The sequence below is a fragment of the Lonchura striata genome, chromosome 1 (genome assembly GCF_050655825.1).
Source record: "Lonchura striata isolate lonStrDom1 chromosome 1, ASM5065582v1, whole genome shotgun sequence".
Lineage (NCBI taxonomy): Eukaryota > Metazoa > Chordata > Aves > Passeriformes > Estrildidae > Lonchura > Lonchura striata.
The window spans coordinates 71823866-71851186 of NC_140703.1; the positions used below are offsets into that span (position 1 = coordinate 71823866).

A 27321-nucleotide genomic window follows, 5' to 3' on the forward strand; every position below is an offset into this window, starting at 1 on the left:
AATACAACGATAGAGAATGCTAACAAAAAAAGAAAAAAAAGAGAAAAGGTAAAGAACTTCAGCAAAGAACAGTTTTCTGGCTTAAAACTGAGCATATCCTGCTTATGTTGGGAGGGCTGCTCCTGACTCTGGAGTCACTGAAGCTTCACAGGAACGAAACATGAAGTGAAAAACTCCTGCAGAGATGTTCAAACACCTCTGTTCTGTCACTCATTGCCCAGCACTCTCATTCAGGCAGCCTTAAAATACCAAAAACGGGCTTCCGTCAATATTAGGTACAAGATGGTTTTCTACCTGTCAATCCCGTCACTAATTCATACATGATGAAACCTAGGATGTTATTCAGTATTCATTCTGTGCCACAGCCTGCAGTGTCTGGGGCAACCGAGAGCCGCTGCCTGGTGTGGTGGCTGGGGGGAAGGCAGGGTGGGGCTCTGCAGCTGCTTGCGAGCACCGCCGCTCCTGCTGCTCCACCTGAGGCTGCGGCTCAGGGCTGCCCCTGCGGCTCCGCAGGGATCCAGGCTGGGACAGGGCGGTGGCGCCCGTGGGTCACTGGGGAAGGCACCGTGGTCGGAAACGAGCAAAGCCCTGGCTGCCTGAGGATCGCAGCACAGGTCAGCTGTGGAGCCAAGGATGAGAGCTGGGCCAGCAGTCTGTGGTAGTGATCTTTAACAGGCAGCTCAAAAGAGCTGTAGGGTATGTCCAGGAAACAAACCTTCATGACAAAGCCCTTAACTGCTATTTAAAAATGTATACCTATAAATGCTACCTTTTTTTATATTATTCTTTTTTGAAGAATTTTTAATATAGTGTTTCTTGTCTGTTTTTCATCATTCATACTCAATCTAAACATTTTTAAAAATCCACCTTGTAGAACAGACCCTTTTTCATATCCCTTTCAGCTAGAATAAAACCTGCTGGTGTGGCCGTGCCATGCAGCTCAGCATGGGAGCTCTTCCACCACGTCAGATGCCCCTCAGGCTAAGCCAGGTCGGCGGGAATGCAATAGGAACAGCTCTCCCATCAACAGCTCAGCTGCCCCTTGTCTACATGTCATCAGGAGCTCCCTGCAGGCTCTCAGTCTCTCTGTGCTTTTAAATTAGAGCTCCTCATTTGTTTTCACTTTGCAAGGTGTCTGTCAGTCGTTCTTCCCCCTTGCTGAGCATGCAGAGTTATGACATTTTTCACTGTCAGAAGCAAGCTTCCATTTCAGACCTGCAGAGATTAAGGGAAGCCATAAAGAAATCCCTGCCATAATTCAGGGGGCTGAAAAGCATGTCATAAGTTCACGATGAATCCATAGATGTCTACAGGTCAAAACAAAAGGATAAAAATAAAAATGGGAATATTTCATTTGTCACTTTCAAAATGCAGTGCTTTATCATTTCCTTTTTGGAATGACTGAGGTACTGCAAGATTATTTAAATAATGTCTTTAAAGTGCAAAAATTATTGGAACCAAGTGTATAGAAAAAAAAGCAATTTGTCAAAACATTTCCCAAGTAGTAATTTCAGGTTGACTTCAAGTCGCTTTCCTCCACTAACAGCTGGATTTTAAGCTGGCTGAAAAACAAGCTGAAAGTCCACTCTTTCTGTCATAGCCACACATATTGAAACAAAAAGAAACAAGGCACAATAGGTTGCCTGTTGCATACAGCTGTTAGGCATTAAGTCACCTCTGCTCTGTCTTTTGTATCTATGAGTGGCCTTCCAGTGGACCCAATGATTGTAAGAAGAACTGGTGAAATACAAAGGATTGGTGAAATGTAGCAAAGCACCAGGATGAAAGTGGAAAACCAGAGAATTTCAGTCAGGTAGCCAAGCCTTGTTAGCATTTTTACCCATTTTTTCACCCAAGATACATTATCAAGGCTTGTTCTTTCATATATCAAAAGTATGCCCGGCTCTTTGTATTTGAATTTTCTCAAAAGCATTTGGCATTCTCTCTCTTTTATCAAGTTTCCTTCATTTGTGTAAAGAGCAGAAATATGACCAAGTAAAGGGGAAATTCATGATGTGGTACCACTGATGGAGGCACAGTCAAGGTGAGGAACTTGCACCTCTGGGTCAAAATTCTGGTCTGGTTTCTGGGTGCTGCACACATTTACAAAATGTACTCTGTAAGATCTAACTCACTCCTCCTCCTCCAGCCAGTGTCTTGGCTTCTGCCTCATCTGTCTTTTCCTCTGTCTCTGGCAGAAGGCAGAAGAGACCTGTAAGTTGAATGATGTGCTCGCTCATATTGCTCTTATCGAACACTTCTAATTCTGAATGCAAATGGCACTTTTATACATGAACAGGACTAAATTCACTGGATAAATTATTCACAACAGATAATTCAACCTACTCTCATGGGAGAGTGCAATGAATGTCTGATGATGTTAAAAAAACACCCAAACCTACAACTAATTCTTCCAACCACTGCAGTCAATGGTGAAGCCTTTTACTGACTTCAAAGGGAGCTCCATGCCAGTGGGCCCACACACGACTTCTCTTTAGTGGTACTCACCTGCATTTAGAGCTTAAACCCAGACAAGTGTTTCTGTTTTGAGGAGCCCAGACTAGTGCTGCATGGCACAGCTGGGCTACCAGGGCACAGGCACTACTACAGCTCTGGGTGAAAGCAGGTCTGCTTTGCAGCTCTGGTGCAGAGCACTGCCCCGAGCTGAAATAATCCAGCTGAGACTTCAGCGAGTCTGGAGCCCAGGGCTGGTTATTTTGGCCAGGGTTGTCTAGATTAGAGAAAATGACACTGAGAGGTGACCTCTCTGTTCTCCACAGCATCCTGAGAAGGGGAAATGGAGGTGTTGAACTCTTTTCTGTGGTATACAGTGACAGGATGCATGGGAATGATTTAGAGCTGCACCAGGGGAGGTTCAGACTGGACATTAGGATGCATTTCTTTACTGAAAGGGTGGTGAACACTCAAACAAGCTTTCTAAAGAGGCGGTTGATGCCCCAAATCTGTCAGTGTTTAAGAGGCATTTGGACAATAGGTGCTTTAAGCCTTTAGGTCAGGCAGTTGGGCTGGATGACCGCTGTACATTCCTCCCAACTGCTCTGCTCTATTCTGTTCTAATTTTCACCTGGGATAGATTTGGAGCCAGTTAGGAGTTTTGTGGTCAGAGTGACACTAGCCACCCTGATGTGACTGGATAGCTGGCCATCCCTGGTGGCAATTCGACATGGACGTGATTTGGGTGCCATGACTGTGCAGTTGCTGCAGAGGCCGGGAGGTTTGCGTTGGGGCTGCCACCGTGCTCCCCCTCCATGGCAGGGGAAGCGACTGGGGAAAAGGCTGGGCTGTGCCCCAGCTTGTACCACTGCTCCCCTCTGGTTCTCGGCAGTGGGCACATGTGGCCCCGGGCACTGCGGAGAGAGAGGGACACGGGGACGGTGGGAGTCGTCCTGGTGAGGTGGGAGATGGAAAAGCAAGGGGAGTGGGGAGAAGTTAGCATCCTTTTCCTCTGCCCCCGGGAGTATTTACGAACCGGGTTCGGTCTGTGTGTCCCATTTTCCCGCCCGTCTGTCCCTGCCGTGTGGTGCACTGGCACCTGCAGACCGCCACCACCCCCCCAGCGACCCCGCTCTCCGTCGGCGCTGCGAGCGCTTCGCTGCATCCCCCAGCCCACGGCTTCAGTCACGCTTTGCCCGCGGTCCAGAGCGCGATGCGACCGTGCCGCCGGGACACAGCAGCGATGCAAAACGCTGTCATAAATAACAGCGGAGCTCTGCCCGCCCGGGCGCGGCACCCTCCCGGCCACCCGAGAGCCCGGCTGTGCGTGGGAGAGGCGGCGTGGGGCGGCGGGCGGTGGGCAGGGGCCGCGTTATGTAAGGGCCGCGGGGCGGGCGGCGCTGCGGCGGCGCGGGGCGGCTCGGAACGGCTCGGAACGGCTCGGAACGGGCGGCGGCGGCCGCCTGGCGCGGGCCCGCGGCGGGGGAAAGCGGCTTATCCCCTCCTTCCCTCCCTCCGCCGGGTTGCCATGGAGACGGGCGGGCGGCGGCGGCGGGGCTGTCACTGAGGGATCGCACCGCGCTCCGCGGCGGAGGGGAAGCCGCGGCGGCCGCGGCAGAGGCAGAAATGGACTCGCACTGCGACTGTGTGGAGCCCCCGGCCGCCGAGCAGCCGTCGGGGAGGATTAACAAAACCGCTTTCAAGCTCTTCAGGAGGAGGAAGTCCGGGGGAACCATGCCGAGCATCTTCGGGGTGCGGAGCAGAGGAGGGGAGGGCAAGGGCGCCGGCAAGCCGGGGATGGTGCGGAGCCGGACGCACGACGGCTTGGCCGACGCCGTGCTGGAGAGCAGCAAGAAGGAGGAACCGGGCGGCGGCGAGGCGCCGAGCCGCGAGGCGCAGGAGCGGCCGGCCGGCGGCCTCGGCGGCCCCGCCGCCAGCGCCGTGGCCAAGTCGCACAGCTTCTTCTCGCTGCTGAGGAAGAACGGCAGGCAGGCGGAGGGCGCGGAGCCGCGGGCCGGCGGCAGACAAAAGAAGGGGCTGAAGGGGATCTTCAGCAGCATGCGGTGGCACAAAAAGGACAAAAACGGCAAGGAGGAGAGGGGGGAAACCTCGGACATCCCGTCCGGCCTTATCATGCCGGGGTCCCTGACCGCCAGCCTGGAGTGCATCAAGGAGGAGACGCCGAAACCTTTGTCTGAGAGCCCGAGCGGCGCGGGAGACGCCGGGCCGGAGCCGCCGCGGGAGAAGCGCAGCGGCGAGGCGCCCGCCGCGGCCTCGGAGCCCCGGGCGGGCGGCGCGGAGCCGCGGGCCAGCAGCCCCCCGCCCCGCGAGGAGCCGCCCGCCGCCGCGCGGCCACCCGAGGAGCTCCGCCGCGAGCGACCGGAGCCGGCCGCCGGAGAGGCTGGGACTGCGAAGGATGCGGCGATAACAGGTGACATTCCAATAACGACTATCCCCCCTGTTGAACCTCACTGTGATAGCGGTCAAGAGACGGCAGCCGCCCCTGACCCTTCCTCTGTTGATCCACCCTCAGAGCAATCGATTGATCGTATTTGTTTGATGTTTGCTGACGTGACTTCACTGAAAAGCTTTGACTCTCTTACAGGCTGCGGAGATATTATTGCGGACCATGAGGAGGATGTGGGCGGCGGGAGTGGCGTCTGCGAGAAGAGCACCCCCGGGCCCAGCAAGCTGGGTGCCACCAAGAAGCACCCCACCATGGTGGCCTACCAGGGAGGAGGGGAGGAGATGGCCAGCCCCGACCAGGTGGATGACACCTGCCTGCAGGAGTTCTGGGATATGCTGTCACAGACAGATGAGACTCAGACGCAAGGAGGAGGAAGCGGAGGAGGGACAAAGAAGCCCGAGGGGTTGAAGGAAACCCGAGGTACCGAGGGGGCCCAGAATAGGGTGATGGTGAAACGCGGTGGCCTCCACCAGATTGCCATTCATCTGAACCATAAAGAGGAGCAGAAGAGCAGGGAAAAGGAGAAGCATGAGGGTGTCCCAAACAGCGATGAGGGCTACTGGGATTCCACCACCCCCGGTCCCGAGGAAGATAGTTCCATAAGCATCCAGAAGGAAACTCTTCCCAGGGATAGCTACAGTGGGGATGCTCTCTATGACCTTTATGCTGAGCCGGATGAGAACCCACCAGCGGGGCCCACAAATGAGGAAGTCCCCAGCGTGCCACGCTCCAAGCCCGTGTCTCCAATAACGACCGTGAGCTCACTGAAAACACCCTCCAGCACAGCGAAGGACTCCAAGATACCCATCAGCATTAAACACCTTTCGTCGCATTCCGCCAGCCATGGAGCAGATGCCAGTAACAGCCATCACGTCGCACACCATCACCTGGCCAAAAGTGAGATGCACAGAACAAAAATCCCTGTCTCCAAAGTCCTGGTACGCCGGGTCAGTAACAGGGGCGTAGCAGGGACAACGGTGAAAACTGCCACGTACCAGGACAGTGCCAAAAAGTAGTTGGGTGAGAAGTGAGGCAAAGGCAGAGAACAATGTCCATGTGGGAAAGTCTGCATAGGAAACCACAGATAATATGTTAGTTTTGCATCACCTAAGAAAGTCACCTAAAAGGTTTCCTTCACTGTACTCTGTGGGCCTGCACTTCTGAGTCTCTTCTTACTAGACTCTATGGCTGAATACAAAAAGTCAACTTCTTTTTGAGCACTTTTTTTTACATTTGTATCTTTTTTCTGCAACACTAAACACTGGGGAGGTTCATTTTTACATGCCTTTCTGGAAGCAGGACTTGGATTATGACCACCCTTCCTCGTGCAAAGCGGTGTCATGAGTTCTTCAAGGGAACAGTGCTACAAAAGGAGCGACGTGAGAGGTTCTCCTATACACTTATCTTTTAATCATTTCTTGGGGAGGAGTGGAGGCTGGGTGCCTGGCTGGCTCTGGAAATGATGTTTGCTCCACAAGATGTTGGAAAAAATGCCAAGCAGAAAACAACCCACCTAACAGGTATTTTACCTGCTGTAGGAACGAGAACACTGCTCAGAAGCAGACTTGATTGACTTGTGTGCAGGAGATAAAACTAAGGAGTTAGGTGGACTCGTCTAACAGGAAAATATATTTTCGTTTGTCTGTCTGTCTGGTTGGTTTTGATCTGGTCTAATGTAAATGGGTAACAGAGACACCTGACGTAGGTTCAGATGTTTACATCAATACTTGTCCAATAATGCATACAATCAGGTTCAGGGAAACATTTTATTAAATGCCAATATATACACACTGTCCACATTTATACAATAACTTGCTCGCCATGTGTAAATATATACGTGTTTTAGCAGATTTTTTATTAAAAAAAAATCACCTGTCCTTATTATCTAGAGTTTAAGCAAAAGTTAGTTTTTATAGGTAGATAATTTTACAGTTCTAAAAGGATAGAACTTTGTGTAAGTACCTTAAATTAGAGAAAAATTCTGGTTTGTATGGGCTCATGCATCCCCAGATAAGTAAGTCTGAAATGCTGATTTTATTCCAGTGGCACATTCCATGGCTCAGAGCTGATGTTCTGACAGCACTGCCACTGCAAACCTCTATTTTCAGGGGTTTAGACAAAAGTTGCTCTGGGCTTAAACCTTACCAAGAAGGAACCCAGCAAAGAAACTTGTTTTTTAAGTATTATTTTTTAAAATATATAAAATTAGTTTTTGACTATTTAAAAAAAGTTTGGGTTCTTGTTGCTTTTTATTTTCATTCACAATAATGTCAGAATAATTTTATGTTAAGAGAGAAAAAAATATGGTAAGCTAGTGGTACATAAAATGGTCTGATGAGCTTGGATCTTAGGAAAAATATATTCATGGCCATGACATTTTTGAGTAGTGGCTACTGTACATGGACATTGGCAACATTTCAAAGAAATATAATAGGGTTTTAATGTGCCTGAGGACATATTTTTATGATACACTGAAAAAGCTCTAAAAATCACTGAAATCTAAAGGTAAATGTTATGTATTTACAAAATATTTTGATATAAGTATTTAATCATCAGACCACAGTTAATATAAAATATATGCTCCAGTGTATCTAAAAAAATAATATACATTTTAAAAATATACATTTCTATATTATGCAGAGAATCCTAAATTCACGTCATTGAAATTAATGGGTCTGATCTTACATAGCAGTTGGTTTTATTGTCTCTTAAATCAAAAGGAATAAAAAAGGAAAATAACTATACAGAATATACATTTGAAGGATATTAAGGTTGTAGGCAAACCATAAAAAGCCAGGAAATACCATAGTAAGAATTGTATATATGTATATGCATGATTCGTGGTTCACTGGGGAAATGACCTTAGAGTTATGAAGGTGAAATTGACATCCAGTTTTGAAATTGCTGCAGAATTTAATACCAAGCTGCAGCATCCCAATGAAATTGTTAGTTTCCCTAACCATCCCCTGTTTTCGTGGTTTAAGAACCTTAATACACTTCAAAGAGGATTATTTTATGTTTTCTTCCTGACGTGGAGGTGTGTGGTTCCCTGTGTGCCCGCTCACACAGACGTGTTGTGCATCAGTGCGGCGAGCGCACAGCTCCTGGCAGGGTCCCTGCGCCAGCCGAGGCACTCCCCGTGGGCACTCACACCCGTGTGAGCGCTCCCACGCACGGCCTGGGGGCTGTGCTCCACATCTGCCTCCAAACACGCTGGTGACGCTTTCCTCTGCCTGAGCAAGGGATTTGCATTTGGTCTGACTCCCCTCGTGCATTTTAGAAAGTCAAAGCTGAAACACCCTCTAAAGGGTGTATGTACAGAACACGGAATATTACCCTGCTCCTCACCCCTAAACATGGCATTTCTTTTCCCATTCTTTTGTTTTTTGTTTGACTGTGAGGGATGCATCTTTCCTTGCATGACAACTCTGCAGAAAAATCATAATTCCCCATTTTGTTCTAAGGACAAATTGTGCTGAGAGATTCTATAGGGTACTGGAAGTTGAGAGGGAGGGAGGATGTGGTGGTAGTACCATAAAAACTGGAAGCACTGAGTACAGGTAGTAGGAGTGGTGCATCTTTAAACCCACTAGGAGATACCAGCTGCCATCTCTACAGGACTTGTGTGTGTCAAATTATTCATCATATGTGTTTTGTTTGCATTGTGGCATGTCTGTATTGAGAAACCAATAGAGTGACACTAGACTAACTCCCTCTCACGTAACCAGTAACACGAATCATCATTAAAATGCTTTGGCTTCCCTTCATTCTTTCTCTCTCTCCTTTGTTTTCTGCCGCGTTTTTTCCTCCATCCTCTGCATGGGGCAGCCGGGAATGAGGAGCCCTGGGCTGGTTGGAGCGCGGGTGGGAGGGAGAGCATCTGCCCAGGCTCCGGAGCCACTCCCTCAAGCTTTCTGTCACATACCCACCCTAAGTACATTTTGCAAATCTCTTGGCGGTTTGTTTGGCTGCTTGCTATGTACATATTTTAAGGACAATCATATCCTTAAAAGGGAAATGAGAAAGTAGATGGTAGTAGGGCGTCAGTATTTTGAATCATTGCGACATGCTGACGTTGATTCAGGGTAATGGTTGTGTGAGAGTGAAGATACAATTTAATGTTCAACTTATCTTTGTACTTCCAAAATTCGCTTTTTTCTTTAAGCCATCTATGTTTTTTATTTTGAAAGGTGATAGAAAAATCTAATATTTACCAGGGCTTTCAATTTTCATACAAATACCTTTGTATAACTCCACACAATGCCTAAAACAATCATTGAAAGGAGGTTCAAAGGCTTTCTTTAGACCTATGTATAATTCCTGAAAGATCCATGTAAAATACTGTGAGATGCCTAAGAACAAACAGTTAATGGCTTGCTGGATTTAAAGGCTGAGACATAAAGAGGTAATAGTCCTGAGGCATTCTGTGGTAGCTTGCATTCTTATTTGTGTTATCCTGTTCAAGCATATATTTTCCTTGGCTTTGGTAGATATTGAGGTAGAAACGGTGTCCTGAGTCCCAAAGATAACATTCCCAATGGTGTCATTGTTTTGATTTCCTTAAAATATATTTTTCTTTATTTGTTTCACTTGTTATTTGGTGGTCTGAATGATGCTTTGTAATTATCAGCTGTATGTCATTCATAAAGGATTTTATAGATCAGGACTTGATATTTAGTTATGTGTACTCTTTGCACTTTCAGGTCCCTACTGATAAATTTTGTAAGTTCTTAGAGCTGTTTTTCTATATATTGCATAGTGTTTTATAGCTATCTACAGTGATTTCAGTGGTACACATTCCTGTCCTTTATATCAGCACAAAATATTTCCTTTCAGTAGCATGAAATTATGTTTTTGTGGACTTGTTTTGTCATGATAGGAGCTACGTTTCCAGTACCAAATGTGTGGCCTGCAACAGACATAAAAGGTTTTATTTTCCATGTAGCACATATTCATTTTGCTCTTGCCAGTTATAGGACTCAAACATTCATGTAGATTTCAGAGGAAATTCCATGACTAGAATAAGAAAATACGATGTTCAGTCTTATTCCATCAATAACCAGCATTTTCTTCATCCACTGTGAATTTCCTCACCACCATTCAGGGTAGTAGAGGATTGAATTTTAAAAATTATGTGCATAGATGTACACTATGAAAATTAGTTCACTTATTATTTTTTAATGAATCTTACAAAATTATTTATCTAAGCAAGTATTGCACCAAAGTCTTAAAACATCTGATACAGATGGCATTTTCAGTAAGATGCTAAGAGTGCAGATGAGCCAAATTAACAGGCTTTGCTTAGCAAAGCAAAACCTTGTTGTTTCTTAAATTTGTAATACTGACTGAGCTTGCAGATCAAAGGGAGCCATTGATTCTACTTTGCAGCCATGCACTGAGGTTTTTCTTTCCCTGCTCTAATGGACTACTTTCAGAAAAGGCTTTTCAGAAAGATAATGGTATGAAAGGGACCGATCACAGTAACAATAGCCACTTACAAGACAGATGGTTATCCAACAGGCACAATGGGGGATTCTAGGTAAGGTGGCCTGAAAATGTATTTTCATAGTTACTGATATGAAAGGCTGGGGCTTCTGTCTCAGAAAAACAAATTGACACCAACTCAAAGACAATGCAGAAATGAGTCTTGGCAGGGTTCACACATGACAGCTTCTGCAGGGCTTGATTTTGGTTTTTATTTTGTCTTTTCTTTTTTTTCCCCTTTGTTTATGTTTTTATTATGGTGACATAACCCCACGTGTTCAAGCAGAACTGCACAACAAATGACTCTTCTGAGATTCAATGCTAAGAATACACTGTCAGTTGTCCACAGTGGCCTGGGATGGGTTCCTGGTGAACATCCCTCCCTTCCACTGAGGGATGGGATGATAGGATTCCCTTGTCCTGAGTCCATGTGCTGTTTACTGTGAGCAGGAGTTGCCGTTTGTTTTCAGGGGACAATTTATTTTTAATTTAGCTCACTTTATTTTTAATTTAGGATTTTTTTATTCATCATTAGTTCATACCTTGTCTTCCTTGTGGGCATCTTGGGTAGGAACATTCAGCACAGATTTGGTGTTCCCTAGGTCCATTTTATGTATAGAGAAATGGAAGAACTTGCCATATGCAAAGGAATAATAGCTATAACCACTTGAGCCACATCATGAAGGCCTTGATTCCTGCAAAAGCAGGTTGTTAAAACTTTTCTTGCCTTAGAAGGCTTCTCCACCTAAAACAGTGAGTACTATTGCCTAGGATGTTTGGGGTTGTTTTTTTTTCCTGTATGCCTCTCATTCCTTCTGAGCCATACTGCAGTTGCTTGGGAAACAGATTTTTGATCTAGCCTTCCAGCACCAGAAAAGATGAGCTGCTGCCACTATGCCTCCTCTTCAGGAGGTCTTAGCTTCTGCTTCTTGGCCATGAAAAAATTAAACCCCCTCAGAATAAGTGGCAAAGATATTTAAAATGGAGATGTCATACACATGGGTGAGCATGTTAAGTGATATTTTGCATAGCATGGAATACATTCTTCCACTTTCCTGTTGTGAAAAATTTAGCAAATGTAGCAAGGAAGCAGGTCACTCTTGTAGAAAAGCCCAGGAGCTGTTTGTTATGGAGACTGTGCCCAGATTTTATCTGTGCTTTCCTTTTTCCTTTCTGCACATACTTAAATAAACAGAGCCAAAGTTGTAGTACAGAGAGGAAAAGGTTAAGCACCTCACAGGGCAAGGAATTTAAACTGCCAGGATAAAAGGCTTTTTGTAGCAATGGCTAAAAGAAGATTGCTTTGCCTACTTTGACATCACATCCAAGCAATGCTTTGCAATAAAAGCTAATCCAGCTATAGCCACAAAATTAGGAAACTGGCATTTGCCAACAGGACAATCTTCTGCCAGGGTCCAGTTCTGCTGTGGCAAAGCTTCCACTGACTCCAGTAAGAACTGGCAGAGGTCCTTAATCTCTTAATCCTAAGGAAATGTAAAGTGTTTCTTAAACAAGTCTTCCTTTTTTATTATTTTTTTCCTTTTTTTTAAAGAGTAACATTATTCAGGTGTTTTGCAGTCTTTTATATTACTGTGGTAGTGTTTTCACTGATCTGAATGCAAAACATGTCTTTCCATTGTTTTTCATTTTTACAAGCTGTACTCCTGCACATAACTCCAGTGCTCAGCATGTTTAAATTACAGCTAACACAATCACTGCCTTCCTTAATTTAACTCTTGATGGCAAAAACAGGACCAGCTTCTTTCCAGAGCTCTAAACCCCCTGCTTGTTTTGTCATTGTTCATGTTTTTGATATGGTAACTAATGAAGCCTTCCTTTAATTATTGCACAGCCACATTTTAATGTGTCATTAGGGAGAAGGTATGTGGGGACTGAATGGTAAGATCTTTAACAGATTTGTATTATTTTGGAAGATGTTGCATCAAGACAGTTGCTAAATCAGTATCAGGTTGTTTCCATGGGCTTTTTATGCAGATACATTGGAAGCCTTGAACATAATGTGCTTGTGAAAGAAAATTGGTTGTATCTGCTTTGAATTAAGGCTGACCTTAAAATGTAATTCTTGGTTAATGGCAGCAGAGGGGAAGGTGTGTCCCAACTCACCTGCAGCCTGTGGACTGGGGGAGCAAGGCACCCCAAGTCACCAGCCGAATTTGCTGTGTGACCTCGCCATGTGGTGCCAGCAGAGGGGTGCAAGGTGTTGCCAGGTGGAAGTGTCAGTCCTGGACAGCAGCAGGAAAAGGCAGGGTGGTGGTGCTGTGCTGGGGTGCGAGGGCTGATAGAGCATCTGGGAGATGGGCTGAAAGCAAGGCCTCGACCTCTTGTCCTTGTGGAAAAAGAGTTACACATATGCCTAAAAAACCCTGTATCCTTTCTTTCTTGCACTGATGCTCGGGTTGCTGTGTTACACTGGGTGAGGAGCCACTGTGAGCTTGGGTGTGCCGAAGCCAGTGCTCCTGCAGGTGGACTACTGTGTGACTGCTCTCATCAACACCTGAGCAGTGCCCAGTGTCTTACTTTCTAAGGGCAGCTTCAGCATGGAAACATCCACAAACCCCCTGTAGCCCAGCACTGGCCTATGGCATCTCACTGCTCTTCCACCCTCATTTTGCCAGGAAGATGCAAAGACCCAAGCCCTAGGCAGAGTGGAGAGCTCTGGCTGCACCCTTGCAGGCCAAGGACAAGTGGGGAGGGAGGGAGGGAGGGAGGGAGGGAGTGTAAGACACACCGTGAAGCAGCACCAAGCACTAAGCAACATTATCCTGCTTTTGGATAATGGGGATAATTTGGATAAGGGGGAGCAAGACTAAAGCTGTTGGTTTTTTGTGAAATTAAAATAAATCCTCTACCATGAGTGAAATTTTAACAGCTAGACAATAACTCATTCCACCAGTATTGTATCTGATATCAGTGGATCTGTAAGTGCTGTTGGTCTATATTGAGTGAGGATCTCATAATTTAGCTTCATCTGAATTTTTCCTGACTCTGTCTCAGAAAAGTTCTGTTGTTGAAGCCTGGTGTTGAGGTCCTGTTGAAATGTGAGATGAGATATGAATGTAGGTGATAGAAAATACAATAAACCCAGAAAATACAACATGGCTTTAGTCTTTTATGACAGCTCACTCTGCTTAAACATCATGGTGTGCCTGAGAAAAGGGTAGCAGGGACTGCATCAGACAAACCAATGCCCTCGGTGTTTCCTGCATGCTGAAGGGGATGTGTGTGTCCTGTTAGAGGTGACTCAGCCTGTTTCTGTAAGATGTGAAATAGCTGAAAGATCACTGTTAATTACAATATTTCCTTGTATTGTTTTGTGTCAGCCACCTCCTGTAAGGTAGCATATGACCTATTTGAGATAATGAGTGAGTAAAGCCAGAACTCCCCACTCTTCTCATCTAAAAGGTTTGGTAATAATCTGGTGGGCCTGTGTGCACCAACTTTTTCTTAAGGAAAGCTCACAACATTCTGGGGGGCTGTTTTTATAACAGACTGTTAGACACACTCTGCTCCTTTCCACCTCTACAAACTTTGATGAGTATGTGTCTCCTCGAGTCACTGTATTCTTAATGTATTTACAACCTAACTGATAGCAATAGGTGTCTTCCTTCCCTGGCAGTTCACAAGGATATTCTAATCAGTGTTTGTTATGTTTGTTATATTTTTAATTCTGTAAATATTTATTTTGGTACTCTGTGTATTTATTGGCACTGATTCTGGTGTTTGCTTACGTGTCATTGTAAATGTTGATGGTTTCAATAGTCTTGCTTCTAATGAATGTAAGGAACTCAGACTAACTGCACTTTTCTTCCATTCAAAAATCTTAACAGTGAAAAATATTCCCACTGTCATGTGTTATAATGAAAACAGTCAATAAAATCAGTTGTCACTTTTCATTGATAAACGTGAAGGTTACTTTTTGATGTTCAAGTTAGAGCCAATGTATCAAATGCCCTGGAAAATACTAGGCTTTTCAAAGCAGGACATTAGGGAGTTATGTCACCAAAATAGCATAAAAGAGAATACTTGGGCATCTGTGCAATTTCATTTTTGCGTAGAAATGCCTTTAGCAGTTTTACTAATCACATCATAGAATAGCTAAACTGAATTTGTGACTTACGGGAGGACTTTCAGAAAATAGAGTTTTGGTCTTCTGGTCTTCTGTTTCATCTGCATGTGGGTTTTATTTGGTTATGTATTTTTTTCCCCTTTAAACCACTTACACAATGAAATGGACTGAGTTTTTATTTTGTTTTTCAAATGATCTTTGTTTTCTTATTCTCCTGGTTGAGAAGCAAGTGAGGAAGCTTGTTCTTTTGGCACAAATTGATTTTGGAGTTGCAGTTTTGGTGTGACAGTTAGAAAATGCATTCTGCTGTAAGCTACATTTCCCACCTTTAAAACATCTCTTCCTTCCCATGACTATTAAATTACATTTATTAGAACCTCTGGTTTGCAACTTTCACTAAATTTCTTGCATTTTGAATGTGCATAAAGTATTTGCATCAGTCAAGTTTTAATCCTTAGGTTTATTTACTTCCAAGCTAAGTAGCACTGCCTCACTCAAGGTTCTCCCATGGAATATACTGAGCCAGCCAGAATAAGAACTGGAATAAAGTCTGCTCAACAGTTTTTAAAAACAAAGCAAAAGGCATGAGAAGCTCTTTAATGGTAGTAAGGAGCAGGACACAGTGACACAATTGATCCTGTGCTCACAAAAGCGTAACTCCTCTTTCCAATAGTTGGAACGAGGCTGAAGAAATGTTTTCCCAGTGATTTAGTGCACAAACAGTTTTACATTCAGGCCTTCTCAGCCTGTGCCCCCTATTGCACATTCCTGTCTTTTATCGTATGTATCTGAAAGCAGAAGACTTGTGTTTTAAATTCACTGTCACACAGATTGCCTAGGGATAACCTTGCTTTTGTCCAAGTATAGTTACTGGGATATTGGGAGACAAAGGGGTTTCAATAAAGTGCAGGGCAAATGTACAGCAACCTCATGAACTTTGAAAACTATAGATCTGTGTGATGCAGCTCTTAACACCTTCCACAAACCCAGATGACAGTAACCTGGCAGATCTACTGTGATAGAAAAAAAAAAGAAAAAATCTCCTTAAACAAGACTTGGCCCAGATTTTTTTTTAATCAAAATGAAGTTTCTAATATTGAGATAAAAGTCCCTTCCCAATTCAAACCCAAATCAATCATTCCCAACAATACATGTCTCTAACAAGGCCATTTTACTGGAAAAGTGTTTGCAGTGGGAGTGATGACCTGGAAATCTCTCTGTGACCCATACATTGAAGATGAATACTCCATCTAAAATCTATCAAGCAACAAAGAGAAGGTAATATTTTTGACTCTGAATAATTGGTAAGGAGTGTTGGCAAGTCTAATGGACCAGTCAACTGACCATGAGTAAGTACTAGTCTAATTTTAAAATATTTCTCTTGAAACACGGTATTTTTTCCTTTCAAAGTTATTGTACAGGAGTTGTTTACTAGGAGCCCACATTGAGCAGATGCCTGCTCCTACCTACCACATTGCATGTCTGCTTCCAATTAAAACCATTCCACAGTGCCCTGAGGGGGTTGGGGAGGAGGCTCCAAAGTTCTTCAAAGGGTTATTTCTGCAGCCATGGATACTCCTGTGGCAGCTGAGGACCAAGAAACTGCTTCATCTCTAATGACATCACTGTTTACTCTGCAAAGACCCTTAGCACTTGGATCAGGTATTCACTTAGACCTTGGGAGCAGGAGATCTCCTGTTCTGACTAATGAAGGAGACTCGTCCTTGATCATTGAGTGTATATTTTCCAGCTTATTTTCCATCTTAAATGCAATGAGTTTCTTAATTACAGCTCCCTGCAGCTTCTGAAAAGACTAACAAATGATCCATCTTGATGCTTCGTCCTTATGCAAAATCCCCCAAAGTGCCTCTGTGCAGCACTCCCAGGTGAATGTCAGGGGAAAGGTGACCTTGAGCAAAGGGTGCCACCAGGGAGGGGAGGGAGGGCTTCTGATGGACTGCTGTCCTGGACCAGGAAGGTCTGAGTCCTTCTTCCACTGCTTCCTTTCCCAACTCACAGAAGTCTGCAGGAGCCACATTTTCAAGTAGCATCTACAAAATCAGCTGCACTCTGTGGTGTTGCTGCTCAGAACATGTGGTCTGAAGCTTTATTATCAAATTCCATTATCGCTTCAGTGCTTGCACTGGGCAGGCATTGCATGGCTGGGTCTTCTCTCCCAGGAGTTACAGATAGTCTCGTCCTCTGGCCTCATCAGCCTTCTGCTGGTCTCACTTGAAACTCCTAAGTCCCTTGGACAGAGAAGAGACTTGAATAAAGACTCTCTGGGGTTTTGAATGAGCAGAAGTTGCCTGGGTAGAATCATGGAGGTGATGGGAGAGGCTGAGTCAGTAAACCTGGAGCAGCCAGAAGCCTTGCAGGCAGCAGTGTCCTCTTTTGCTTCACAGGGAGATGGCTGCCTCCAGGGCACCGATGTGGCTCAACATGCTTCAGGAGCATATTCAGTTGTAGGCTAGCGTGGGAACAAATGGTGCTGAGCTCCTTGCATGGAGCTGGGAACATGCAGGGTAACATGAGGGATGCAAAGAAAGCAGAAATCCCATGACCAAACAGTATTTTAAGGACAGAAATTATGTATGTCATGTAAAGCGAATGTGTTTCATTCCTAGCCTGGCTTCATTTGTTCACCTGTAAAGACAAAACCGCAGCCTAATTTTGCAAGGAAATATGTTTGAATAAATAAAGGAAAATATGTCTTACTAAATATGAGTAGGGAAAAACCTTTTTTTGACTATGATTGTGAAGATACTGATCACAATCTAAAGTGGAAGTGAAAAAATCATCTGCTCTACTAAAGTAATGTAGAGGATAAGAAAAACATTGAAAACTATCAAAAGGATTGCTCTGAGTAGTTCTTAAGGAAAAATAGAGACAGATAAGGATTTAGCTAGGTTTGGTCTATCTTTACAGTTGGGATATATTTAATCTACATCTGTCTTTCCCTGACTTTCTACATTTCACATTCTGCATTAATAGATTTTGTTTACTGACAGATAACAAATTATGCAAAAATGCAGCACTTATAGTGAAATCACCCCTGCTACTCTTTTTCTTATAGATGACGTTTTCCCCCCCGTTAACTAATTAAGTTTTTGATCCTCCCGATTAAACCACATCCAGTCATTATCACAGCAGATTTAGTGTCTGATTATGCAGCTGCTGCATCTGAACAGCTTCATTCAAATCAGTAAGAAATGCTCCTATGCAGCAACTGCAGAAATGGTGCTTGCATCCTTTGCTGAGCTGCCTATCACTGCCTTTTCAGGGGCTTAACAAATTTATGTCTATCATCACTACATGCTGTTAAATTTCCCTGTGTTTTTTTTCCTGGGGTCTGATAGAAAACACCATAAATCCGCATGTTTTATGGAAAAACAGTTGGAAGAGATTACGGAGACAAGTTAACTTGTCTATGCTAGATCTTAATTCTTTCTCAAGATGTAACGTATTCAGACCAATTTGAAATAAATGTATCAGAAAACAAAACAGACATCAGAGCAGAAGCAGAAAGGCAAATGTCAGCCACTGGCTCTGAAATGACTGGGGTGCTCAGTCCGGGCTATGAAACCTTACATTTCTGCCTCAGCGCCGGCAAACACACAGCACTATTTATAGCACAGCCTTTTACTACCCTTCTGGTAGAATAGGCTTCATCTGAGGATTTACATGGCTAACCGAAAGCAAAAGCCTTTTGTCCTTCATTTCCATAAGAGAAGGCCAGTGTTAAACTGGTGTTCATTGGGCTGAATTACAGAAAATATCAGTTACTAGAAAACCAGTTACTAATTCAAAGGCATCTGTTACCATGGCATAGGCCTTCTCTTCTCTCTCCATGCCCCAGATTTAGCACCAATGATGGGAGCTTAGAGAAAGCTCAAAAAGAACGGTTCTTACCTCTGAAAAAAAAAAAGCATAGTCGAGGAAGACCACATGTTTTCATGGCAACTAAGGAGTAAAGGGTTAAGACCTAGGAGATGGCTCCAAACCAATAAACAGCACAAAAGGCTCCTATTAGCAAATCAAGAGCCCAATGTGTTCCCATTTCCCCCCTTGTATCTTCAATTAAACCCTTTGGGCCACAAAGTTACTGTTCCTGCCAAGGACAACAATCAGCACGAGGTGATTATTTTAGATTCTGCTACAAGACCCTGAGGTCTTGGGAAAATGAAAACCACCCTTCCTTTCATCCTCAGATCGGATTTCCAGGGCAGGGCAGGCCCATCAACTACTCCCCATCCCTCCATAATGCAGTGCCAGGGCGAGCACCCAGGCTCTCCCCTGAGATGGCACTTTCTCACAGATGCCTGCCTCTTCCTGCCTTCCAGATGGCAGCAGGGTTCTTAACAAGCTCCCCAATTTCTGTTTCCCCCTTGGGATTTCTTTTCAATGTTATCTTGTCAGATCTGTTTTTTTCCAGTTGGATGATGTGCAGGAGCTTCCTCCAGAGGTTACCAATCTGCAGCTCCCGTGGCCTGTCAGACCTCCTTGCTGCAGAAACACTCCATGCAGCAAGGATCACTAATGCTCTGCTGTGCCCCAGCTGCCCAGCAGAGGTAAGGACCACTTTGCTGAGGTTTGTAGGCTGCTTGTTTCCTTGTTCTGCATCACTGAACTTACTCTTTCCTCCCTAGGGCTTTTCTGCAGGGCTTCTCCAGGCTCCTGGCACTGCTGTGGGGCTGTTTAACATGGCTCAGGAAGGAGAATGGCTGCAGAACAGGACAGAGAATTGGAGTCAGGCTGTGATATCCTTTCACAGATGTCCTCCTGTGACCTTCAGTGCAGAACCACATCCCTTTGCTTTTTCCACCTCTAAATGGGGATTGCCAGCCTTCTTCAAATTTTGCACCAATGCAAGTGTTTTATTTAGGATGCCTTCATACTCTGCTGTGGACTGCCAGTGGGATGAGAGCCCCTCCAGGTTGTGTGTGCTGCAGCCACAGCCCCAGAGTGCCAACAGACCAGACAGAAGGAAGGCATGAGCATCTGGAGAAACCAAGCCCCCTCCGAGGAAATGTGTCCAGGTGGAAAAGGCACTTGCAGGACCAAAGAACGCCTGAGCTTTAGTTCTGCTTCTCCCACTCCCCTGCTGCCTGCTTGTGTGTGAACCAGTCCACTTCCTTTCTGGGCATTTGCAAAGTGCAAGTGTAATTTGCTGGAGCATCTTCTGCTCCAACTATTCAAGTGCGGTGAAGCAGATTAGCCCAGCTTGTGGCTGCTGTTTCTGTCCAAGCTTGTGCCAGCTCCAGGGATTGCTGTCCTCCATGACTCAAAGGTGTGACACAAGTTGGCTCCATGTTACCCTTCATCTGGAGAGCTCAGTGGGTGACACGTGTGGTAAGTTCCCACCTGTTGCCTTCCCCTGACCATCCCCTTTTGATGGCTTTTACAGCACACTCCAGTGAGGAGCTGGGACATGCAGAAGGGCTTGTGTGCTACACAGGCACTCTGGCTCTCAGGCTCTGACCCTGCTCTTGGAGGTGATGGCTGAGATCTTCACATGTTGCTCAGGCTGGGAGAGGACCAGATCTCTGCAGAGGGCTTTTGAACCTCTCATGTGTTAGAAAAGCTACAGTGCTTACAAGGCGTAACTTCAACTGCTGTACAATTTATAATTTCCTTTAATTTCTTGAAGCACTCTAATTTTTACACTGTTGTGAAAGGATCTTTGTTTACAATGATTGCAAAGGGTAATATTTCCAGCATGGGTAACCATGGCAATGAGTAATTCTATTCTTAGGAACTGTGCCAGCTGCACTAAGGCCTTATAGTAGCACTCAAGCAGTTTGCTAATGAGAGAATTCTCGTTTATTGCAGGAGAACATTTTCCTGTGTCCACACATTAGCCCGGTACTTTCTTAAAAGCACATTCTTTATCAGTAATGCATGGAGAAAAAAAAAAGCATCAAACTAAAACAAGCTCAGATAAACAGCTCCTCTCACAAGCAACATTTTCATGTGTTTTTTTTCCTTGCAAACTGTATTATAAGACACATTTTAAAATGAAATCTATGGTATGCAATAGTATGCTTCGTTTTTACTACATAAGAATGAGCTTACAATGCTCTAGAGCAGCAGTTTCTTGCAAAAAAGGACAACACCCTGTAAACTGACCCAAAAATATGCAGGTTTTATCACTAGAGGTAAGACTTCAATTGTTTTAAAATACTAGTTTTATACATAATTTTATTTGAGTAAAAATAATTGTATATTGTATTACTTGTTAAAACATATGTTACAGCTGGAGTTGAATTTCTTCAACACTAAAGCACTGAAATTGATTATTGTTCTTATACACATGTGAACATGATTCCTATATTTGTAAAGATGCATATAAAATAAGTAAAATATTTATTTTGCTTGTTTCATTATAAAAATGCAATTTAAATTATTCTAAAAATAAATGTTCCTAATTGAATAGTTTTTCAGCTTATATGGTTTAGGGTATGTTCAGTAGAAACCCTTAAAGAATAGCTAAACTACAGTTTCTGTCATTCCATGAAACATGGTCTCAGAGTACGAAAGCAGCCAGATGAAATAAAGCATCCTCTCCTGTTTTCAGAAGAACATTAATAACAATACCAACTCTCTTGCCCCAGATGAAAATCCTTAGGAAAGATTTATGGAGCAATTGTTGAATTGTGCAAAGTTGTTTGAAACACTTGTAACTTGAAGGTTTCTGGAAAAGCATTTCTTAGGCTTATGCCTTTGATCATAGAGACGGTGAATGTGCCCAAATAAATACCACAGCACAAGCCTTCAGGTTTTTTCATGTCACCAAGCAGATTGATCTCTTTCCTATGGTTGGTGAGTGATTTGGTGCCCTAATTAGTGGGCTCTGTTTTCACCAGCCTCTAAGTGACCTATATCTGCCCACAACCAGCTGTCGGGTGGCTCATACAGTGCCCAGACTCTCTCTCCCTAGGGCTCCTGATCATCACCGAAAAGATCTTCTGCCCATGTCCCCAAAGACAAAGCAAGATCCATTAGCTACAGTTTCCCAGCAAATTCAGTCTTGACTGACTTAACAAAAACTCCCTCAGCTTATGGTTCTGCTTGGCCTGGGATAGTTTGGTTCTTCTGTAGCTCAGTACGCCCCCACCTCTTTAGTATTTTAAAAACTAGGTCAGTTCTGACATGAAAACAGCCTGCAAAAGCCTTAGTGATTTTCCACCAGACTGTCACAAGTCAATGACCGATTTTTTTCTTCCACAGTTTCTTTTCCCAGCTAAGACTGATCAAATTATCAAGTTGCTTGTTTTTCCCTCTGTGCCCTGAAGATGAAAATACTCATTTTGGGGAAACCTACAGATCACTTGCTTCTCTCCTTCTATTTCATTCCATGGATGGACAGCCACTGGGACAGCTGGTCCTCCCAACACAGGCACCTTTGTCCCAGCCGGGCTCTTCCCCTGCTCCAGTTGGCACAGCAGCAGGGTGCCAGCCCCTGGACAGCCGAGCCCAGCCTGGACACACACGCCAGGGCATGGGCACTGCAAATGGGTCTGATACCTGCTGATTGACAGCTTTCCTCCTGTGTCTATGAAGCCATGCTGTCTCCTCTCCCTGGTTCCACTGGAATTTCTGAGATTTTTCAATGGGATGGTGGCACAGGAATAGTTTGTGTGCTTCTGTGCACTGACCTGATGAACCCAGTCAGACCCAATGGCAAACTTGATGAACCTTGCAGAAATTGCCTAAAAGAGAGCTGGTAGCTGACCTTGGGCTGTTGACCTGATCTAAACCCTGAGCTACCCAGTGGTTGCTGCTATTTTCATGGTTGCCCCAGATAGCTGCCTGAAGGTGGGAATGCTCTATTTTTGGCTTTTGTTTTTTAATTTTTTATTAAAAGATGTACTGACAAAGAAAGTGCTGCAGAAAGGGAGAAGCAAAAAAGCAGGGCGAGGGGTGGGGGTGGGGGGATTGTAGAGAGAGAGAATCACTTCATAGAGCTCTTCCAGATACATGACAGATATCCAATCCCAGGCTCCTTCTCAGAGATGTAAATAGAGTGTGCACTTCTGAAGTTCCATGGAGTTACCCTTAATTTATCCTGGAGTGCGAGCAGTTCTAGCTGGCAGAGTTGCTGCAGTAGAGCAGGACAAATGATGAGGGAACAGGGATGCTGCAGCAAGATTAGAAAATAAGTCTGCACTGAAAGGGGAGATTTAAACAAATTCATGATTGGTTTAGAAGCTTGTGGTGGGACCAGTGTTTTGCACTGTGCTGTGGCCAAGCAAGCTGAGCTGGGATCCTTCCTTTTCACTTGCCATGGGCAACAGACCATGCAGAAACTCTCTCTCCCTTTCAGGCTGTCTATGTGGTGCCCAAAAAGCTCTGATGTGGGGTCTCACACCACAGAGGGTTAAAGTGTTGTAGTTTCTGAGGCAGTTCTGTGTTGATCCTTCTCTGTGGGCTGCAGTGGTTCTCATTAGAAGCAATTAATCTCCAGTGCTGTGCTCTCCTGTCAGCTCGTGCCGCTGTCATGGGTCAACTCATCCATAATGAAGCAGCTGGGCATCCCATCTCCTCTGATGTCTCACTTTGCTCTCATCCCTCACAGGTGGTTTGGGTAAATATGTGCAGGAACACATTATGTTAATGACACTCACAGCTATAAGCCCCACAAATGAGGGAAACCTGGACAGCTTCTGCTTCTGCTGCAAATTAAAGCTTGAGACTGGTTTAGAAGCAGTTTGAGAGATGTGAGCCATTCCCTGTGCCTGGGAGCTCTGCAATCAGTCTGTAAATGGGCTAAAGAGGAATCAGTGCACTGGTTTGGGAAGCGTTGTCTAATAGGTCTGTTCCTTAAGATTAGTGCCAGCTGTAGATGATATGAAACATTGCCATACCTCTCCAGAGACCTCTCTTCATGGCCAATCTTTGGCACCCCTATCACCATAGAAGTTACTACTCAGCCAGGTCAGAAGTGTTTTCAACACGCTTCTGCCACATGAGTTACACTGTGGCCTTTGTACAAAATCAGTTTCTACTCAGGGCTATGGGTGGTGTAAAGCAGCTTGACCTAAGGGCTTCAGTGCTGGTTTTACAGGTGGCACTATCTGTCTGAGCAGCTCCCAGCACACAGGCTGCCAAGAGTCAGCCAAGGACCATAGCAGGACCCAGCCTAAATTTTTTTATCTCATCTAGTGACTGATCACGTGTAGTGCAAATCACAAATGTCACCTGAGACGTCACTTATTTCTACAACAGGTCTTAATTCTCCTGAACACCACAGAAACCCCCCACAAAACATCTGGGAGACGAGGAAAGTATCTTTTGGGAAAATCTACTTGCCCTGGGACAAAAAAGTTGATGCAAAACCTCATGTCCTCATTTAACCTGCTCCAACAGAGACCAGGGAATAGTTGTATCCACTGGTTGAATTGCCAGCCATGATTTCAATTTCTGATTTCCAACAAACAAACTCGGTTTTTTTTTTTGTTGTTTTTTTTTTTTTTTTCACCCACCTTGTAAGCCATCGAAGAGCAACTGCACTTGATGCAAAGGCTACAGAAACTCAGGTATTAGGATCCGGTCGTATGACAAAGAAACTTTGCCAGCATTAGAAATCTGTCTGGAGGTGACCTGTGGCCATTGGAGCTTCCACCCCAGAACCTGAGGGAGTTGACTCAGTAGCTCCTGGCATAAATGTGTCCTGTGTAAGAGCTAGGAGTGGTAACCCTTAGACTGGCACCTACACAACCCCAGTTTGTCCTACATCCTACATTATTTCTTTGTCCACATAACTCTCTGCTGGTGGTCCAATCTCTTTTTAAGTTTTGATGCCTTTCAAGCGCACTTTTGAGAGAATTTCACACAGAATTAATCAATGCCACGTTAATGAAGTACACTGCTGCTGTGCCATGCTGCCCAGCACCAGCTCTGCTCCTGCTGCTGTTTCTGAGCAGAGCAGGAAGAGCACACAAGCCACCGTGTCTCCTTGTCAAAGGCAGAAAACATCCCTTCATGTAAAACTATTTGGACCCGTAGCTGATTTGCTAAACACGTTCAAGCACTGAACACTTATTAATAAGTGTCCCCGCAGAGCGCAGGCAGCACCCACAGCCCAGGAGGGAGTGTCGGGGAAAGGTTTTGGCAGCGTTTCCCCGCTGGCCGGCAGGCAGGAGCCAGAGGCTGGGAGCTGAGCGCGGGCAGGGCGGGCAGGGCAGGCGGGCTCGGAGCTCCGGCCGCTTCTCCTGCCTCGCTGGGCCGCTCCCTCCCTGGCGGATGCTCCTCCCGGCCCGGCCGTGCTGCTGCCTCCTCCCGGCGCTGCCAGAGCCCCGCGCCCTGCAGCACCCTCCGCCCGCGCATCCCCAGGGCTGCAGGCAGAGAAGAAACCTCGGGAGGGTGGGAAGGAGGCTTGTTGGACAGAGGCTGCAGAGGGAGGAGCGGTGGGGGAATTAATAATGGATTGTGCAATGGAGAAAAAGTGTTTCTGAATGTGGAAAAAAATTCCCACTGCTGCAGTTTGTATACAGGTAGCAGTACCATGAAATGTGTTTTGTGTTTAGGGTCAGTATTGAATATGGGGCTGGGAAGAGACTGAGTCTTTTAAGCTGAATCTTCCCACTTGTTTTTTCAGTTAGTGCAGGTCCTGCCATTATCTTGCACCAGCTATTGAGGAAGAGTTTGGAACGAGTCACGACGCTCCCTAGTTGTCCCTTGCAGTGGGATGATTTGCCACAATCCTGCCTGGCTGTTGGTGCTTTGCGAGCCATTGGAGGAGGGATAGGCAGCCCGGGTGCACAGAGGGGGCTAAACCCCTTCCTGTGGGCAGCTCCCATCCCATGCTGGCCCCCCTGACAAGAGCACCTCATGAGTGGGAGAGGCTTGCTGAGGTGGGAGGCTGAGCCCCATGTGATGACTGCTCAGCCTGGTTGCTCTGCAGTGCTGTGGATTCTCCCCAGCTTGCCGGAGGGAAACTGCCCTGCCAAGCCACAGGCAGCCTTCTGTATTGCCAAGGGTGCAGTGCAGGAGTGCGAGGGAGGAGGATGCGAAGGAAGGCCATTGGAAGGTGGTGGAGGAGGAAATGAAGGTGGCGGTAGAGGAAATACAACTACTTACCTCTCCACTGCTAGTAAGTCTGCCTAAGTGCTATGTCTGTCCAAGAAGAGTCTGCTTGACTCAGTGGGTTGTGCTTAGAAATCAATTGTAATGCAAATCCAGAAGAATGCAGCTCTTAGGTGGTACCCCAGGCACTGCCAGGCCTTTCTTGGCTTGCAGGAGCATGGATTTTACTTAATATCCATGCTGGGCCAAATTCTTCTCTCAGCTTAGGTCATTCTTGTCCTAAGCTGAGAGAAGATTATTTCTCAGACCATTATTTTTCTGTTATTTCTCAGACCACTTATTTTTCTTTCCCCTATAATCTCAACAGTCTTCCAAAAAGTGCTGAGCTTTTCTGGGATTTTTCTTTTGCCCCTCAGATCCTGGGTTGATCTGGTTTTCTGGTTTTAGAGCTGCAGTGATCCTACTACAGTCAGCCTGCTGCAGACAGACTGCCCTGTGCTGTGCTCAGAGGCTGTAAACTTGCCTGAAAAACAAAAAACTGGAGAAATGAGGGTAGCCTGGCCATTATCTCTTAATTTCCATTATAAAGGAGCACCATAGATCATGTAGTATTTCAGTGATGTAACCTAGTCCTGTACCCACAGGCAGAATTTGGCCCTCTGTGTCCTGGCACAGGAGGTGCAGGAAAATTGTGGAAGTAGCTCCATCAGGGTAAGTGCATTAATTTAATGTTTTGAAATGTAATTCTGAGCATTAAGATGCATGAACAGAGATTTTACACTAAAATCAATGATTTCCTCTGAATTTTCTTCTTTTGTGCCTTCTGCATTTGAGCTTTTGTTAGTCAGTTGATACACACCATTTTACAGCCTATCTTTTGTGCAGTGGCCTTTTCAGCTGTCATGCTCTGATCACATTCAGCCTAGATGTATAGAGCATTTACTGTTTGCTTTGGGAGTTTTTAAATGAATGTTTCATTTAATATTCAGCTTTACTTGTCAGCAAGATCAACATCCTGTTGAATTTCATTCTGGGCAACCTTGGTGCATCAGCTATGGCTCCTGTCTTGTTTCAACAATAGCTGCAAAAGGCCATAGGATCGCTTTTGTCAGTCATGTTTAAAAAGTAAAAACAACAGAGGTCCAAATTCAGACCATAATGGAAATTACCCTCTTTTTTCTTTCCTTCTCAGACTCTGACCCACTTTTCGCTCTATATCTCATCTTTAGTAAATGTCTTGAGCTCAATCTAAGGGTGTCCTGTCAGGGGGAAACAAGAATTATGTTTGCTTTCTTCCCTTGTTTATGCTGCATGGAGCAGGCCTAAGAGGTTTCTCTCTCTTTATCCAATAATATCCCCTTGCTCTCCTTTTATAATAACTCCAGGGCTTGTCCTAATAGACTTGCTGGATAACTGGCATAATAGAGATGCACATGAAATCTGCTTTCCTGAGAGGAGTAACAGTTTTTCATTAAGACTACTCATGTTCTTTGGGGACTTTAATTCTGTTTCATTGAAATACCTTCAAATATAAAGGAGAAAATATATTAATGTTAAATGGTTGGATAATTCTGCCATCTTGCCCAGCTAAGAGATGGGCAAGTACTGTATGAGACACCCTGCCAATTCTTCAGCAAAAATAGTGAAAGCCAAAGTTAATATTTTAAATATATCTTTCTTTTAGAGCTATAAGAAGCAGTCCAAATCCTCTTATGCCTTGTTTTTATACATAAATAAAAGCACAAACAAGAGCACAAGCCAATTTTTTTTTTTGTTTGTTTTCCTTGGTAGGTCACTGCTA

At 45.0% G+C, this 27321-nt stretch overlaps 1 protein-coding gene and 1 long non-coding RNA gene across 3 annotated transcripts in view; both read left to right on the forward strand.

Moving 5' to 3' along the window:
• The first annotated feature begins 3861 nt into the window (after window positions 1-3861).
• Window positions 3862-14327, forward strand: AMER2 (APC membrane recruitment protein 2). Of its 2 annotated transcripts, XM_077781457.2 has the most exons (2): window positions 3951-4885; window positions 5060-14327. In XM_077781457.2, the coding sequence occupies exons 1-2, from the start codon at window positions 4081-4083 to the stop codon at window positions 5935-5937; spliced, it is 1683 nt and encodes a 560-aa protein (XP_077637583.1). In that variant the 5' UTR covers window positions 3951-4080; the 3' UTR covers window positions 5938-14327. The 2 variants fall into 2 exon arrangements, with proteins under 2 accessions (XP_021386318.1, XP_077637583.1); XM_021530643.3 differs by having other exon boundaries at window positions 3862-14327.
• Window positions 14328-19072: 4745 nt separating this feature from the next.
• LOC110470757 (uncharacterized) overlaps window positions 19073-27321 on the forward strand; it is a 51735-nt gene continuing 43486 nt past the window's right edge. The window contains exon 1 of the long non-coding RNA XR_002465472.3: window positions 19073-19844. This is a non-coding gene — a long non-coding RNA (uncharacterized LOC110470757). The remainder of the gene's footprint in view (window positions 19845-27321) is intronic.